At 36.4% G+C, this 18,908-nt stretch overlaps 2 protein-coding genes across 3 annotated transcripts; one reads left to right on the forward strand and one right to left on the reverse strand.

Annotated features, from left to right (window-relative positions):
* Positions 1-514: 514 nt before the first annotated feature.
* LOC113339883 (probable pectinesterase/pectinesterase inhibitor 35) lies at positions 515-2,963 on the forward strand. The gene is made up of 2 exons (XM_026585103.1): positions 515-1,729; positions 2,046-2,963. Exons 1-2 carry the CDS (start codon positions 562-564, stop codon positions 2,705-2,707), a joined length of 1,830 nt encoding a protein of 609 aa, XP_026440888.1. The 5' UTR covers positions 515-561; the 3' UTR covers positions 2,708-2,963.
* A 330-nt stretch (positions 2,964-3,293) lies between these two features.
* On the reverse strand, positions 3,294-6,573 carry LOC113339885 (proteasome subunit alpha type-5-like). 2 transcript variants are annotated; one of them, XM_026585104.1, is made up of 10 exons: positions 6,461-6,573; positions 6,299-6,338; positions 6,113-6,194; positions 5,920-6,000; positions 4,727-4,840; positions 4,537-4,638; positions 4,329-4,387; positions 4,055-4,157; positions 3,880-3,945; positions 3,294-3,786 (listed from the first exon to the last, which is right to left on the reverse strand). In XM_026585104.1, exons 2-10 carry the CDS (start codon positions 6,310-6,312, stop codon positions 3,694-3,696), a joined length of 714 nt encoding a protein of 237 aa, XP_026440889.1. In that variant the 5' UTR covers positions 6,313-6,338; positions 6,461-6,573; the 3' UTR covers positions 3,294-3,693. The 2 variants fall into 2 exon arrangements, with proteins under 2 accessions (XP_026440889.1, XP_026440890.1); XM_026585105.1 differs by lacking the exon at positions 6,461-6,573 and having other exon boundaries at positions 6,299-6,451.
* Between the last annotated feature and the right edge of the window lie 12,335 nt (positions 6,574-18,908).

Below are 18,908 nucleotides of genomic sequence, written 5' to 3' on the forward strand. Positions count from 1 at the left end.
GTTATCGAAACGGTAATATGTTAGAGTAATGTCGACAATGATGCTGTATTTGATTCATGAAAGGTTGAATGACTTGATCGAACAGTGGACTATACGTAGGGCGCTACATAGAAGAAGATAAGCTTCATACCTAACTTGAAGCTAAATTCAGCGAAGCATCCATGAAAGAACTCAAAAGATTAGAAAATAACATGACACTAAGAAGTGGATGAAAAGCTTTGATAATTTGTACCTCAAATTTTAATCAAACTTCGTTTAGGGGTTTGAACGATGTACAAGATGTACACGTACGTTTGTTCTAAGCTTCGTTTCGATATCTCTTTTCACTAGCTAGAGGTCTATTCGTGTCGATGAGTGTAGATGTTCCGTTCTAATCTCAAATTCTTTCAATAAACAGAAAAAGAAGTTAGATATTAGGTCAAGTATCATAATCTGTCCATGTTTTCTTTGCCAATTCGTTAGAGAACAGAAATATATTGCTACCCAAATAAGAAAAGAGTGTAGTAGCGAGAAGGGATACTTCCCTTAATATCAGCTTAAGTGTCCTTTTACTATGAAGTCATGTACCCTATAACTTTCCTTATAAATACCCTAATTCATATTGCATTCATTCTTGTACAACCAGACACAACATACTTGGCATCATCAACCTCTCTTTTCCTTCTCTTAACCGTTCCATTTCCCAACATGTCTATCTCTTGCTTAAACATGTATGAGAAGTCATCAAAATATGGTACCCAAAGAAACAAACACTTGTGGGGAACCTCACATGCATCTTCAATCTTCATAATTGTAACACTTTTTTCATTCTTGATGATGATTCAATTAGAAGCCAAGCCTATAAGTCCGTCATCATTAACTCATGTTCAATTCTCCAAATTTCCTAGATCATCTTCTTCTTCCCCATGTGAAAATACCCTCCACGTAGAATCATGTGAGTCTATGCTTCTGTCGATCGAAAACGTTCATGAAAAATCTCCCAAAGAGGTCTTTGATATTTCAGTTGAGTTTGCTGTAACTCAGGCTCAAGTTGCTAGAACCCAAGCACAAAGTATTAAACCGTTGGTGCTGACGAGCGAAAAACTTAGTAGTACTCTTTCTCCTCCTGCAGTGGATGACTGCATGGAACTACTGGATGATAGTGTACGGCGACTTGATGACGTCAAAACGAGCTCAAACTCGGATGATGTCCGGACATGGTTAAGTACAGCACTTACAAATCAAGAAACTTGTTTAGATGCACTTCAAACTGAAAAGGTTTCCTCACCATACAAAAGCATGATGGAGACGAATGCAAGAAACGTGAGTAAATTGGTCAGCAACTCCTTGGCTCTGTACAACCATGTTAAGACTACCGACACAAGGATGAACTCGGCTGGTGGTGGCCGTAAACTACTGTCCGATGGTTTCCCGACATGGGTATCCGGTAGGCAACGTAAACTACTAGAAGCTTCTGTAGAAGAGTTGAAACCAAGTGCTGTTGTGGCCAAGGATGGCAGTGGTACACATACAAGTATAGGTCAAGCAATTGCTTTTGCATCCCTAGCTGCTGCAGGGACAAACGGAAAGACTGTTGTACATGTGAAAGCTGGGACTTACAGTGAAAATCTCAATATTCCTTCATCCCAAAGTAATGTTATGTTAGTTGGAGATGGGAAAGGAGTTACTGTCATCACAGGGAGCGATAATGTTGAAGATGGTTCTAGTTTGCGAAATTCAGCTACATTTAGTAAGAAAATTCTTCAAACTTTTTTTTAAAAGATAAATTCTTCAAACTTTTTTTTAAGATATAAATTCTTCAAAGTCGATAGATAAAAAAAAAAAAAAAAAAAAAAAAAAAAATCAGAAAAAATATATATAAATATGAGGGCCCAACCGGGTTCAAACCGGTGTCCTTTGTTGTTAGTTTCTTACAAATAATAATTATCTCAACAAAAAAATAGATTTTCCGCCTGAATTTTTTTGATCACGGGAAAATTCCAAGTTGCTGAATTCAATTAATATTGATTTTACATATACCTGATAATGATGCTTCATTGTTTCAGCTGCCACTGGTGATGGATTCATGGCAAGAGATATAACATTTCAGAACACAGCCGGTCCGAATAAGCATCAGGCGGTTGCTCTCAGAGTAGCTTCAGACAAATCCGTGTTTTACCGATGTTCCATAGTGGGTTACCAGGACAGTTTGTATACACACAGCAACCGTCAATTCTATAGAGAATGTGATATATCTGGAACAGTTGATTTCATCTTTGGAAACTCGGCAGTTGTTTTCCAAGGCTGCAATATTTCTCCAAGAAGCAACGGTAATAAAAACTTCATCACAGCTCAAGGACGTAGCGACCCGAATCAGAACACCGGAATTTCAATTCACAATTGTAGGATTTCAGCTGCATCAGATACTTATCTTGGTAGACCGTGGAAAGCTTATTCGCGAACAGTTATAATGCAATCTTTCATTGGATCGATCAACCCAGCTGGATGGTTTCCTTGGTCTGGAGGATCTGCACCTAAAGGTATCTATTATGCAGAGTACATGAACTCCGGACCTGGAGCAGGGACCGGAGGTCGAGTGAAGTGGTCTGGATATCATCCTTCACTTAGCTCTGCAGAAGCAACGCAGTTTACAGTTTCTAATTTGATTGCAGGGGGATCTTGGTTGCCTGCTACTGGTGTAGCCTATGACTCTGGACTTAAGCCCTAAGCACATATATATAGTATGAATAGATCAAACATCATAGACATACATTTATAAGTACATGTGATAGGTGATGATATTGTCTGTTGGTAATTACTTAAGCTGTTGATAGCCATTAGTGCTTGTTCTTGTGTGTTATTATAACTTGCATGTGACTAAAGATAAGATGGTCTGTATATGGGAAGCAATGATGTTATTGTAAACAGTTGCAAGATACTACAATGTAAATCAATAAAGAAGCTACATTTTTTACTAGTATCAATTTTGGCAATATTAGCCCCTTGTATATGACCTGACAAATGACAAGAACCCAACCTTACTAGAAAGCAATGCAGTAAGCAATGTCATTCTGCTGCTGCCATCCATTATTCTACAGTAAGGCACGGTGTCCCTAAAAGATGGTTCAGCTGACATTCTTCCAAAGGCTGCTGCCATCCATTATTCTACAGTAAGGCACGGTGTCGCTAAAAGATGGTTCAGCTGACATTCTTCCAAAGGATGTGGGCAAAAACTATCTACTGCACAAACCATTTGACCAGAAAAAGTAGAAAAACAAATGCAGAAGGCAAACAACAAGATTCGAGAACAAGAATTATAAGCATCATAATTTTTTTAAAGGAATCTCAACTTCCAATGTCATCATGTCAACCAAGTGATTCTAAAATCTGACACTAATTATCAAGAATACCAGAGTATATCTGTCAAGAGGAACTCTACTCCAACAACAAATCTAATTTCATAAAGATCATAAGGGAGTGGAGCAGATTCCATGATCTAATAACCAGGTCGCAACGAAGTTTCTCCTAAAGATGTCATTACATGAAGGCCTCGCTAAGTAAGACAGGAAAACCTTGGCAAAGAGAAGGGAGTAGGTTTCATGGTCTAATAACCATACCACAATGAAGTTTATCTCCTAATGATGTCATCACATGAAGGCGGTGGGAAGCAAGACAGGAAAACATTGGCGGTGGGAAGGATCAAGGGTTTTCTTTCTATAATCGAGCGATGACAGCCTCCACCTCAGAAGGAGAATACAAATGGTACTTTGGAGCAACTTTTGCAATGTCAACATTGTTGGGAGTCACCTGAAACATAACAACAAAACATAGCACAAGATAGTTCAGTTAACAGTGCCCAGAGAAAAAAACATGATATTGTTTTATATGCAAAAACTTCACCTTCTCTTCCATAACTTGCTTCAAGATTGAAAGAGCAGCTGTTTCGGCTTCTAGAAGTGTCATATCCTGCAACGAACCAATAATGGTCAGACCCTCTCTCTCAAACTAACTACAAGTAAACAACACAAATTGAAATAGAGGATTACAGTTCCAGAGCATTGGGAAAAAAAATTACCTTGTTGAACTGCTCCTGCAAAGAGCTGTCTGCCCCCTCAGAACCCGATCCTATTGCTTTCGCATTGCACTGCCAAAATGTGCCAGACGGGTCTGTGTAGTATCTGCAAACATAGCCATCCCCCTTGTAAAGCTTCTTAAAATCACTGATCTGAATGTGCTAAACTAGCTAAAGCAAGAGCGAATTTTGGAAGGCCATCCTAATTCCTAATCGGCCTTTACAGTAGTATAACAAATATAATACGCAAGAAATACAAAAAGATGAAAAAACTTACAGGCTTGGCCCATTTTCGTCATGACCAGCAATGAGAAGTGACACACCAAAAGGCCGAGACTGTTGAGAACCAAAATCAGAAGTAATTCAGGGGGCAGTCATTGTCTGGAATAACTTCAGAGCAACATAAAGACGTATTTGCATGTGAAGTAGTTGACCTAAAACAATAAATAAGGAATTACATGAAGAGAGAAAAAATAATGACTGACCATGGACTCTTCTTCACCTTCACCAAATCGTAGTGCAAGATCACATAAAGCTTGAGTTGTGGATTCAACAGTCATGGGCTCACCATATGAGAACCTATGGTTCTGATAAAATAGTAAAATAGCAAAATTAGCACTTGGGTAACTGAGATGCAGAGTACATGGGAAAGGTAAAAGTGAATAAAGACATTACCTGAGTTTCAACTCGTCCATGATCAACAAGTGTACGAGCATCAGCAATTAGTCCACTCATTGCACAGCCTACATGCTCATCGATTTCCATGATTTTCTCCACACTACTAGGCTCCTGAAACAGAAAAGGAGGATAAAGATGTTGCAATCACCAGCTTTTAAGCATCAAAAGTCTGAAGTCTTAAGATAATGCCAATGGCCATCATCCATTAAGTGTGTGGTAATCTCACAGGGTGCAGGAATCAAATCTATGTTCGAGCCAACTAATAATTAAAGGTAACAATAAGAAAAAAAAACCTAATTATGTGTCAACCTAAAAATTAGAACCATTCACTAAACTACCATATATCTAGCGTCAGACTTTAACTGAAGAAAGGACAACAAGAACTTTAATTAAGAAGATCCCACCTCTTTCAAATATAGAAAATGCACTTTTCTATATGGATGAAATAAAAAAACGTTCAGACCCGAGTTATAGGTTTCAGGGAACTAACTGGGCATCGATTACAGGGGAAGAAGAAATCCTTCTTCGATGCAACTCATCCACATGTGTGTTAATCTCTGGATACATGATGGGTTCGCCAACAAGTGACCAGTGCAGAGAACAGATATAACCCAAATAAAAGGCCTTACTGTAAGTCTGCTATCGCATAAAACCTAGGGATTCTAGGACCTAAGTGGTTTAGGTGGTGAAGCACCTATCTCATCCATACAAGTGTATCCCTATGCTTAACACACTAAGCCAGTTTTAACCCTTAAAATTAGCAAAGACATCTTTGATTGCCACATATTATGAAAACAGTAAAGCAATGCGGAATAGATAAGATTGCTGTAACTTAAAACCTATATCACACAGTACAAATTTGGAGAACAGATGACTATTAGTGGAAAAGATTGACACTTGTTACTTGAGTAAACTGTCCAATCTGCAACTCTTAACAGCCACCCCATTGTGGCACAAACCCTATACACCCTAAGAGAAGTGCCGGATAATTACTTACAGGTTCTACTCAGTTTCGCACATACAGAACTACTTCTGTAACTAAAACTGTTCACCAATTATAAAAACAGATGCCGTTGAGGGTAATGCCCTCTCCCTACTCCTTCACAAGCCTATTTCCCCAATAGTGGATCCGAAGACCAAATTGTCAATAATTACTGAACACAAAAAAAGCTACGAAACAAAGAACAAACCAGTAATGGCGAAGTAATACGCTTCTCGACAGCAAGCACTACTCCTTCTTTAGTCTTTATCCCAATTGCAGTGGATCCAAGCTACAAACAAATAAACAAACAAAAACCCAAACAAATCATGACCATAAACACAGGAATTACAAAATTTCAGTCAGAAAACAAAAAATTAGGTCTTCTTAGTTTTGTTGTTTACCTTAATAGCTTCAATTGCATACTCAACCTGAAACAATCTACCTTCAGGTGAGAAAGTATTCACCCCTCTATCATACTCAGTCCTACAACACAACAAAAAAAAACCAAAATCAATCAAAATCTATGAATCAAAATTTAAAATTTCATAAAACCCTTTGATTTTATAAGTAAAGGGTCTTTTTCTCACCTTGTAAGAAACATCTTCCGTTATGGGTTTAGATGAAAATCTGCACACGCATAAAAACCCTAAATTAAACAAAAGTGAAGTATAGATCTTGAGATTTAAGAACAAATAATGAATGATCGATCTGTTGAGTGATTGCTGAGAAACTAGGGTTTATTATCATACCCTTTGAGCTTCGAGAAGAATTTTCTTCTTCTTCGTTGAGATTTCGAACTTGTGATTAAAGTTATTAGTGAAGGCAGTATTTGTTCGGGTGGAAGTAGGTAATTTAAGTAGTTAATTAAGGGTGTTTTGGTCCATAAATAGAGTAAAGGAAAAGAAAAGTGTATCTCCACCCCAGTCGTTTCTACACTAGGCACCCAGCTACCCCAGATACTTGGGAGTTTGGTCCAATTTTGTGAAGCACAGCGATATCTCACTTGGAAATTCTCCAATGGGACGTGTGCGAAGAAAAAAAGTCTTCATCCACGTAGGATACACTACCAATTTTTCTAAAATGATTCTCCAACCCTAATCTTTTTGACTAATATATAGATGACATGGCATAATTTTAGTTAGACATCTTTTTCGTCAATCTTTTGTTTCAGAGGTTCACCAAGAAGACTTGTATCCGTCCTAGTCAGTTTTTAAAAATCAAAAACATATTTATTTTACTAAAATTGGCTTTTAATTTCCTTTCTCCCTCTTTTTTTTTATTGAACGAACAGTAATTTCTCTTTATTTAGAGTCAGCATCTCGGTACTACTAAACCAATCATATTTCCAGCGAGAACAATATATTATCTTAGAATCGGGGAATAGTTAGTTAACACAATACTGATATGTACTTGATCTTTTGTCTGTCACCATCTATAATGTCAAACTACATCAACAGCATAACAGATTCATTATGTACTCCATCTTTAGTCCATGATCAATACTACCTTGCCAAACAGTTTAATTCAATTTATCTCATGTTGTTGTAATAATATTGGTTTGTAAACTAAATTGAGCCATCATTGATTAAAAAATAATTTTTGTTAGAGGGAGAGCAAAAACAGATCTGGGGAAAGCAAAGATCGTATTCGACTCAGTATCAAACACCGATTCAAGATATCTTTATGAATCTAACTAAATTACGTTAGTAAAACACATGAGATCTTTGCGCGCTTATAGAAATCTTTAGACCTAACCTAAACCATATTTATCAGTTTTGTCGGGAACGTTACGTTCATCTCGAACCGGCATGTTTCCATAGAAGTCAATTCCATGAAACATCCTACTTTAGATAACTTAGCTCGAATCTTTTACTTACATCTTTAGATTAGCTTGATCGGATAATACTAGCACGAATATATAATCAATAAGATAATAGACAAATCACACCCAACAGAAAGATTACGTGGTTCACCTCTGTAGCTACATCCACGGCCAAAACCATCCCGAGAATCTTCATTATCATAACAAGTTATTACATCGACACACATCACATAATCAACTAGTTATGTAACCCACTTGCGCTAAACGTTAGAAATAACAAGACATATTACGAAGAGTTTACCTCTTTCTTTGTTCTTCTTCGTCCATAAACTTCTACCGCCATGGTTGCTTTGACTTTAGACAAGAACACGAAGAACATCATGAATTCTAGCTTCTCCCATACAAACCCTAGAAACCCTAGATTTCTCCATACTCGTTCTCACTACAAGTCTCTCTTCTCACGTGGATTTTACCCCATCACCAACCATCGTAGGATACAATGGTTGTGACCCAATCACTCTCATAAAGAGAGAGGATTTTACTAGAGAATAAACCAAGAGAATGGATTTCTACACAACATATAAGCCCTTCTTATATAATAGACAAAACCTTGATCCTTAAGTCTTAGAACTCCTAAATTAGACTCAGACCTTAATTAGGAAATCCTAAACTAGTAAACCACATAACTTGGAAACACCCAAGTTATGTTCCGGTAAGTTCCGGAACCTTCACGGAACAAAACCCCAACAATCACCACCTTTTGTGACGTGAACAAAATCTTCGTCTTCACTCCAACAAAGCATGAATGTTTACCACCTAATACAAGGCCATCCTCGCGGACATCATCACCAGCACGAATCAAAATTGTCTTGTACTTTGAGCTTGAAACACCACCTAAGCCAAATTCCTCCTTTGCACTTGCACCACCGGAATCGCTATTTGTCGATCTTCTAGCATCACCAAAAACAACTTCTTCATATAATTTATACAAGTTTCTGCATGACTTGTATCAAACTACTTCGTCGCCATGACCACTCATTATTTCACCTTCGTAGAATACTTCTTCTTCGACACATGTCTAACACTTGACATTATTTGATCTGAGCCATCAAACAATTCCAGACGGATTTCACCAACTCCGAGAACCAACAATCTTGAGTCATCCTCCATGTCGACAAAACATGCTACAATCTTCATATGTTGTGTATGGACGATTGTCACTTAGCACCACCATGATTCAAAATATTCTCCTGACAATATTTGCAGACGCCAGTTGAACCCACGAACGATCTTCTCTTATAAAGAAAACACCTTCAACACGAATCATTGTCACATTAAGCAAAGTTGTCGAATATTTCCTGATGTCATCTCATTCTTTGTTCGACCTTGATTTACTCATCATCTTCATGAACTATATCATTCTGTTGCAAACCAAGATATTCTTTTCTTTGAAACCTCTTGTTCAAATTACCGAATCACTGCCAACTTTATCCACCCTCACCGCACCACTTATCGGGAAATCGAGGTTACGTTCATCTCGAACCGGCATGTTTCCATAGAAGTCAATTCCATGAAACATCCTACTTTAGATAACTTAGCTCGAATCCTTTACTTACATCTTTAGATTAGCTTGATCGGATAATACTAGCACGAATATATAATCAATAAGATAATAGAAAAATCACACCCGACAGAAAGATTACGTGGTTCACCTCTATAGGCTACATCCACGGCCAAAACCACCCTGAGAATCTTCACTATCATAACAAGTTATTACATAGACACACATCACATAATCAACTAGTTATGTAACCCACTAGCGCTAAACGTTAGAAATAACAAGACATATTACGAAGAGTTTACCTCTTCCTTTGTTCTTATTCTTCCATAAACTTCTACCCCCATGGTTGCTTTGACTTTAGACAAGAACACGAAGAACATCATGAATTCTAGCTTCTCTCATACAAACCCTAGAAACCCTAGATTTCTCCATACCCGTTCTCACTACAAGTCTCTCTTCTCACGTGGATTTTACCCCATCACCAACCATCGTAGGATACAACGATTGTGACCCAATCACTCTTATAAAGAGAGAGGATTCTACTAGAGAATAAACCAAGAGAATGGATTTCTACACAACATATAAGCCCTTCTTATATAGTAGATAAATCCTTGATCCCTAAGTCTTAGAACTCCTAAAAATAGACTCAGACCTTAATTAGGAAATCCTAAACTAGGAAACCACATAACTTGGAAACACCCAAGTTATGTTCTGGTAAGTTCCAGAACCTTCACGGAACAAAACCCCAATAAGTTTATCTTCCTGCAGCTACTATCTCCAATTCGCCATTATATTATCCGCCACCACCGCTGCTACCCATTTTTACAGTCTAACGAATCATAATATATTTTGTAATCCAATGATTTAACTGCACAAGCTCACTCTTATTTAATTAAGATTATGAATATTGGTTACAATAGGATCTCTTTTACTTATATGACCATTTTTCTATCATCTTCAGTGGAAGGATTTAGAAGACACTTGAGATAGATGAGTTTCTAATGATCTTAGACAAAAAGAAAGAGTATCATCACTGAACAGATCATAACTTATTGATAAGGTGATAAATAACTTGGAAAGGATTAAATACTAATGGTGAACCTTAATTCGAATCTTTCTGCAGTAAGATTTGAGTTCTTGCGGCAAGGAGGGTTGCTCTTCATGGCGGCGTACCCTCCTCCCCAAATGCCAATTCGAGATGTTTGTAATAAGGAGAATATGAATGGTGTGGGATTAAGATTTAAGAGAATATATTTACGAGTAAACATAATGGTGCTAATCAAGTTAGTGTTATCTCAAAATTGCACCTGATCCAACCAAACTTCTTTAGATTTGATGGAAATGTTTTTTTTTCTAACCCAAACCCTTAAGGTGATAAAGATGTTGCTAGAGAAATTCTATGATTTTTCTCCACCACCGGTGGCAACTGTGATAGCAGCATGGTGATAATGATGGTAGTGGTGAAATAAAAACGATAAGCTCTTGTAGTTTAGGACGGTGACGTGGGTGAGTGCGAAGATTTTGTGTATTATAAAGGGCAATATAGTCTAACCATAAAGATATATGGAATCGGTCCTTGTTACCGGGTCAAATATGATATTTTCTTTCCTCGAATCTCTTTTTGCTCTCCCTTTAACAAAAATCTTAAAAAATAAGAAATTAAACTGAAGCATCAATCTGCTTTTTAAATGATTAGTACTGTATAGTTTTACAGGTAAATATGATATTCCCCTGATTTAATTTAAAAACGGATGCAAGAGAAAATGAAAAAGTTCTAGATTACAATATTCATGTGCAATTGTGCATCTTGTTTTCTTCTTTCGAATGATGTTTTAGAAAAAGTGTTAACCTTCACTGCCATCAATGGAGAAGATTTATCTAACACCGTGCGGTTCAGCTCAGTAATATCAGGAAAAAAAATTATCCGGTTTAAAAGTAAGAGATAACTAGGTAAAACAAATAGATGGAAACGCAATGGGTTGGAGAAGATTTATTGTTTTTCCTTATAACTAGGAAAATTGGTTGCCAAATAAGATAAATGATGTCTTCCCACAATGCCACATGTGAAGCTGACCACACGACCATTGGAGAAGCTCTTATGTGGGATATGGCGAGGCTGGCAAGCTAGCGTAAAATTTGTTATACTTTCATGAGATAGAATCACTTTGATACCTGGCCAATCCTAGACTTACTTCAGGACAAAAAAATTTCGATAATTGGTAATCGCTCTAAAGCACAATGATGTTTGTCTTTTGATAAATCTAGATGATAGGCTTTTTTCTTTTGCTTTTCTGATAAATTTCCATGTTACAGAAAAATATCAATAAAGCCAATAATTAAGAGATAACATATGTTTAACTGATTTGCAATCTTGTAATGTTCACTATAATGTATCAACTCTGCTTGTATACATGTTGAACTACACATACAATTACTTTAGTTTTCACTTGGTACACATATGTCCAAGTCGATTCAAACCTCCCTGAAAAATTGTTTTGAGTTCCTTTAAATCATGTCACCTTGTGATTTCAAGTGAAACACTACCGATCAGTTCTTCATTCTTTGTTTATGCATGTTTTACCAGAAATTTTTACAAGAACAAACCTCGCTTTTATAATGATGAAGACATTCTGTATATGTCCTGAGATCATCAAATTCCATGCTACTACATTTGGCTTAACACCTGAAACCCCCATCCTTGTGAAGAGATGATAAGCTTGGCCGCAGTATCCAGCTTGGGCCTACCCTCCAATCATCGAATTCCATGTATAAACATTTTTTCCACCATCATATCAAAAATCCGACGAGCGTCTTCCAATTTCCCACACTTAAATTACATATCGATTACGGAATTCTTCATCGGTAAATCTGCAAAAGAACCTATCTTAACCTCGACCGAATGATATCCTTTCCCTTCTTCGAAGATTTCAAATACGCGCGCACCAGCAGAGGATGCACTTGCAATAGTAACTCCATTCGGTTCAACCCCAGCGACCAACATTTTTCTAAAATGTTCCAAAGCTTGGCTTGTTCTATTATTCTCAGCAAAACTTGAAATCATGGACATCCAAGTAAAGACATTAGGATAAAACCCATTTTCATTCATTTTCTCTATTAGATACATTGCTTGATCACATTTCCCAGACTGATTATTACTAGCAATACATATATTCCAAGATACCAAACCTGGTAGAATCCCCTCCGAGCTCATTCTCTCACCCTAATGCTTCTTCATTCATCTTATTCTGACAACAAAACATGAAAACGTGGGGGTACAAACTACACCACCACTTTTTCCTTAGGCAATTTGTATGGACAAACTCAATACAACTCCGAGAGTTAAACTCAATCAAGGAATAATATCTAGAGTTACATCTCTCCCTCTTGCGATTAGAACGTTTACAGAAACAAATCTGTGAACCTAATCACAAAGAGATTACTTGGACGGTACCAAAGACCAATGTCCAAGAATCAATCAAGTCGTATCCAACAAACTAGGTCGGATGTATCTACTATGATTGATTAACGTACAACCTGTGATATTTCAATTATAAAGACAAACAATATAATGCGAAAAAAGAAATGTCACAGACACCAGAAGTTTTGTTAACGAGGAAACCGCAAATGCAGAAAAACCCCGGAACCTAGTCCAGATTGAACACCAAACTGTAATAAAACGCTACAGACACTAGCCTACTACCAATTAACTTCATTCTGGAATGTAGTTGAGCCCTTAAAAGGTATCCCACTGATGAAGGTACAGTCATGCTCCTTACGCCTATTGAATCCCAATACACGCAATTGATTCCCTTAGTTGACGTCACACCAACTAAGAGTTGCTTCAACTCAATTGAAGACTTTGAACCAATCTTCCTCCTACAGATTAATCCTATATATGATTTTCTTTTACAATCAAATAGTTTGATCAAAATTGATAGAAATCGATAGCAATAGACAAAGTCTAGCTAACCCCAAAATTCGGACTTATGCAACCCGAAGTGCAGCCTAGATTATTACTCACCTCACAAGTATAAAACATGTGGAATCAACAAAGTTTGAGACGAAGAAAACTTTGATGATTTATACCTATCTTGATCAAGTTAGCAGCTCAACAATCGATCAAGATCAGGATACTTGAGTCTCCAAGGAAAGATAATTGGACATGGCTTCACAAATCCCTATAAATTCTTTGTAGTCGCTACACCTTAAAAGGGTTAGGAAGAGGACGACTCTAGATACAACTAGGACACACCAAAAAGTAGTGTCGGGATTCAAGAATCCATATGCTTGAAGTTCCCCTTTTATACACATTCAAAGCATAGGTTGCTTTAGGTTTAAGCTAAGATAGAGCTTTGGAACCAAGCAATCAATATCCATTATTAGATGAATCTTTGAATCTGATTTACAAAAACAAGATATACACTCTGGTTAGGTGAAACCGTAACCGAACCGTATATAAAGACTATGTTCAACGTGGTTAGTCGAAACTAGCCGATTTAAACTTAAAAGCTTGATATTCATTTTCATGAACATATAAAAAATTTACCTTGAGTCACAAACATGTGATCAAATAAGTCTAGTGTTTTAGAGAGTTAATCAAACGCTAATTACCTCATAGAAATAATTTAATCGCACTTGAAAAAAATCGACATGGTCAGTAGGTGTACAAGGTACAGATACCATTGTCGTTCGTGGGTCGATTAAGGTTTGTAAGCTAACAAGCCGAATCAAGTTCTGGAGTTAACAGAACTATTTAGGTATGTGTACCGGTATGGTTACCTTAAGACTATCACCGGTTTCGGAGTTCACAAGCCAATTTTTGTTTGCATACCAGTTTGGATACACAACCGAGTTCAGGGAAACATAACTATTTTTGTTTGCGTATCGTTTTGATACTTATATATCCTGGTTCTGTAATCACAGTTCCAAAATGGTTTGCATACGAGTATGCGTAACGATCTGGTTCACGAGTTAAACATATTTTCACATGATGTGCATAAGAATATGTGTACCACAAATCTGTAAGTCGATATATTGATACTCCTCTACGTATACGAGTACATGTAATACGGGTTCATATTTATAACAGTTTTTCCAGTTTGTAAGACTGATAACACTTTCTTGTATCTGAATCTATAGTAATTCTATATGTTTCTCTAAATCGGTTCGAAACATTCCCGAATAACATCAATGACATATATCACTGTTCCAGGCTATTTTCGAATGATAAAACTTGAACCAGGATTTTGATTCCGAACAATAAATTGTCCTTAACCGAAATTCATCAAGTATGGAAAAATGTTCATTAAGCTTAGTCATTATATTTCGAGAAGTAATTACCAAGATAAACTTGACTCGAAATTCTTGTCTATGCATAATAGTCTAATCAGTTATGCGACATCGTCTCAATGATAGAAAAGTGAATATAACTTGAAAAATAGGTGGTTCAGTCTTCATTTTCCTTTTGTTGATGAAGTTCTCCGAAAGCTTCGGTTGATCTTCGCCTTCAAACGATAGAACACAATAATGACTGCCTTGACTCACTATTTCTCAACTACACTTCTATCGATCCTAATCCTAGACTTAACTAATTGTAGACTAGAAATCAATATATAGTTTTGATAAGGGCTATCAATGGGTACCCATATACCCGGATCTGGAACCGGACCCGCTATATTTGGGTCTGATACGGGGTCCTAAAGTTGGACCCATTAATAATTTAGAACCTGGCGGGTAATTACCCGATTGGACCCGAATCTTAACGGGTCCAAATGGGTAATACCGGTCGGGTACCCGTTTATTCATTATTTTAGTAAAATTATAAGTGTTTTGCTAGTTTTGGTTTTGATTTTTTTTCTTACTTTTGATCTTTCATTAGCATATTAATAAAGAAATAATAATAAATTTTTATAAAAGTAAGATATTAGGTTTTTGAGGCTTTTTTTTAATAATTTTCCTAATACCCAACGGGTACCCGTGATTTTTAACATGTCCGCTTCTGGGTCCACATGTTTAGAAACCAGACCCAACTTTTATAAGTAGGGTCCGGGTCCAGTGATACCCGGAAAGACCCGAACCCATTAACAGTCCTATTTTTGACATCAAGCATGAAATAACAATACTTGTGAGTTCGACCAAACAATGCTCTAACACAACGAAATAATTAAATCCCACTTTATGAAATCCTTCTCATCCGTATTCTCAAGAAACCGTCTAGCGGATACCAATTTCCCACGTTTCGCATACATAGTTAGTACATAATTATTTACATGCACACACAAATCCATCCCAATCCTAACAACCAATGAAAATATCAATTAATCCACCGGTCTCAACATCACCTAAATTCCCACATGCTTGTGAAATCTTAGGCAATGTTGGTATGTATTATTGGCTATAAACGTATTTCGATGGTTGTCTATATGTTAAGATCTAATTCATGGAAAAGCATCCAAACCGAGTGCACGTATTGTAACTTTGACAATACTGGGTGTGTTGTTAATGGAAATTTTATTGGTTAGTTGCAACCAGAGCTCAAGACTTTTCCAGAGTTATAGTCTCTTTAGATGTCATCAATGCGAATTAGTTATAGTCTTTGTGTACTTGTGAAAGCATTTGGGGCACAAGGAGAAGTATGGGTGATGCAGAATTATGGAGTTCCATGATCATGAACTTAACGTCATGTCATTTCCGTTGACAAATTTATGAATGTGGTTTGCTTGAGGGTGATGTGGTCTTTCAAGAATGGTGAGATTCTACTAAAGTCGCGTAGTAATTTAGCACGGTGCATGCAACTTATGGAGAACCAAAACGTCTAAGGAAAATATATGGAAAGGAGACCTATGTTGAAAGCCTAGATTCACTCGACTCTGGTACGTACGTGAAGAAAAGATCAAAAGTCAAAAAAAATTTGATCATAAATTCCATAGAAATACGAAGAAGAAGATAGTGATGCTGCCTGTGAATTGAAAAACATGGTATGGAATACTATCAAAATACACTGAGAAAGGAAGATTTCTTTCCGAGGTTGTTGGGATATATATTTAAAAACATAGTTTTGTAATATTGTACCAAACTTAGAGACATGGTGTGGTGGTATTATTTTGGGCTCCCACACTATAGGTTTGGGTTCAAGTTTCACCCCACACATTTGACTAGGTATATTATATATATATCTATATTACTTAATAAAATCCGGGAGAGCGGGGCCTTGGGAGGTCTGGTGATTCAGAAACTGTTGATTTCCAAAACGGTTTTCTACTTAATATTCTCTAATTAACTCTATTAATTTTTGGTAATTATATTGTTACCGTTTTATGACTATTATGGAGGATTTTCAGTGAGCACTAATTACGAAATTTATTTTCATTAAAAACCGTATTGATTTCTTTTTGAGATATAAAAGAACAGTTTCTGGAGAAGATGAAATATATTGTTTTTCATCTATTTTTGAGTTCTGAGCAAGTGAAGAAAGAGTAGTTGTTGGTTCGATTTCTCATAGTGCAGAGAAATCGAACAAGAGAGTATCAGTTGTTTTATCCCATAGGATTTTCGACAAGTTTTGACTTCTAGCACAATCAAGAGGCAGAGTCGCGAAACATCTTAAAGATAGCGACCTAGTCCGCGACTCAGCTGTTTGAGATTTATTTTTGTGAATTTTCTATATTGTTTCCAACAGAGGTACTAAACATCAACCGCAACATCGTTTCTCATTTGCATTACAAATGGGCTTTAGTAATTATGTGTGTTTTTGATAGTTTTTCTTTTTTTGGGTCCATTTAGGTACGTAGGCGTAGTCGGGTCTTCTGGTCTATAACACGATCAGCTACCAACAAAGCTTGGTTTGTTCTTTATTTTTTATGTTGTCTGTTGCAGTGTTGCAGAATTTATGCTGGTCGCAGATCACTCCTACTGGGTGGTACTTGGTCCATGGACTACACCTCTATCGTTTCATGCACACATTTGTTCTTTTTTTGTCTCTGATTTTTCTTTTTAATTAGTAAACTAGTGTTTTTACATCCCACATTTCACGTGCCACTAGTGTTTTTACAGTCCACATTTCATGTGCCCCTAGTTAAGAAAGGCAGGGGAGGGGATGCAAACGAAGTTATAAAATAGTATAACCAATGTCACTATTCGAACGTCCTAACCCATTGTATTAGATTGATTATTGTTAAGATATTATTTCGGAAGCCAAAGATGTTGTTGTCGTATTAGTGTTATTTGGTCATTAAGGTTTGTAATATATTTCTATAGTACTTTTAGTTAGTTGCGTTTTCTTAGTTATTTTCTCTTATTTTTTCTTTAATGTATTTGCTATCACTTGTATAAATATGACTTTTCCCCAATTGAATGAGATACCAATGGGGGAGAAACCGTCCCTCTGATATATAACAGTTTTCTAATGGTATCAAAGTCGGGTTAGATCTAATTAACTCCACTGCAAATCTAGTTTCTTTATCAATATTTTTATCTCTCGTGTCTTTTTTTTTTTTTATCTTTTTTGTTAAATCAGAGTTTTGCTTCAATATATGTGCTTTTGCTTAGATTTGTTGGTTACTTGTTATTCAAGTATCAAGTTGGCAAAGTTTGTTCAAAGAACGTAACAAGAATACCAAGTGTTAAGTTTGATGGAAATATGTTTCGTCATTGGTCATTTCTTGTGCGAAGTTTTCTTAAACAGAGGTAAATTGTTCCTACATTAAAAAACGAAAAATTTGATAGCATTGATTTTAGTTTTCCGTGTTGGACATCAGTTTTATTTCCAGTGTTCAGTGAGTTCAGTGTTTATAGATCAGTGATTCAGAGTTTTCAATATTTAGATATCCGGTATTGAGAGATTCGTGTTCAGAGTTCAGTTCAGTGGGCATCGCCGCAATCCGCGTGTTGTAGTTGACGTGACGCAATACGTGTGCTACAATCAACATGTCATGTTCAGAGATCAGAGGTTTTGTTCAGATATTGCGTATGCAAACTCAAGCCATCTTGTGTTTGAGGAGGGGTGTTAAGGTATTATTTCGTATTAATAAGCTCAAGATATTGTTGTTGTTTGGGAAATGCTTTCAAAATAAGTTATTACATCTAAGTTTAACTTTTATTGTCTAGCGTATAGCATATACTCCATACATTTCAGGAAAAGTAATACTTACACGTTTTCAAATTGGTTTATTTTCAGGCAAAAATGATATGCTTATACAAAAATATCAGTTTTTAAGCATAAACAAATTGGAGGTAGTATATTTTTTACTTTATTTTATAGGTCAGCTACATTTTATTAGACCTGACATTTTTACCTAATTTTTCTTAGATAGTAATAGTAAGTATTGAGTAAGGGATATCTAAGTTACGCTGGTGACAGTAGTTGTAGGGACTCTTCCACTTTGTACAATCTATTCTATTCTATTATATAAAGCCAACTACCCTTATTGTAGCAAGGTGAGGCTGCAATTTTTACTTTCCATTTTTGCCCTTGCTTCATTTTCATTTTAAAGGCATTGGATAAATATATAAGGGGCTTTAATGTAATTTGAGTATCTCAAAGACAAATTTTCCTAACTGAATCTATCTTCTAATTGTTCTTCGGTTCTTCAAATTAGTATTACTATCACCTTCGTTGATCAAATCAGATCGTTGAGCAATTGTTACATTTCACTTAATTAAATCAATGAACAATCCATCAAAATATAAAGTCTTAGGTTCATCAAATAATGGGTGCCTAACAGCACAAAAAAATAAATAAAAAATCAATCTATGGTTCTGTTATCATAGACTGATGCATTAACAAAGAGAGGAAGGGGTTGAAATGCTCTCATAT

This window comes from Papaver somniferum, unplaced genomic scaffold, assembly GCF_003573695.1.
Source record: "Papaver somniferum cultivar HN1 unplaced genomic scaffold, ASM357369v1 unplaced-scaffold_21, whole genome shotgun sequence".
Lineage (NCBI taxonomy): Eukaryota > Viridiplantae > Streptophyta > Magnoliopsida > Ranunculales > Papaveraceae > Papaver > Papaver somniferum.

Excerpts from the sequence above, each read along its gene's own strand:
- LOC113339883 (XM_026585103.1), top strand. The coding sequence starts at position 562 with ATGTACCCTATAACTTTCCTTATAAATACCCTAATTCATATTGCATTC. Across the intron at positions 1,730-2,045 it reads GCGAAATTCAGCTACATTTA|CTGCCACTGGTGATGGATTC; the intron begins GTAAGAAAATTC and ends TCATTGTTTCAG.
- LOC113339885 (XM_026585104.1), bottom strand. Across the intron at positions 3,946-4,054 it reads TGCAGGAGCAGTTCAACAAG|GATATGACACTTCTAGAAGC; the intron begins GTAATTTTTTTT and ends GGTTCGTTGCAG. Across the intron at positions 3,787-3,879 it reads AGCAAGTTATGGAAGAGAAG|GTGACTCCCAACAATGTTGA; the intron begins GTGAAGTTTTTG and ends GTTATGTTTCAG.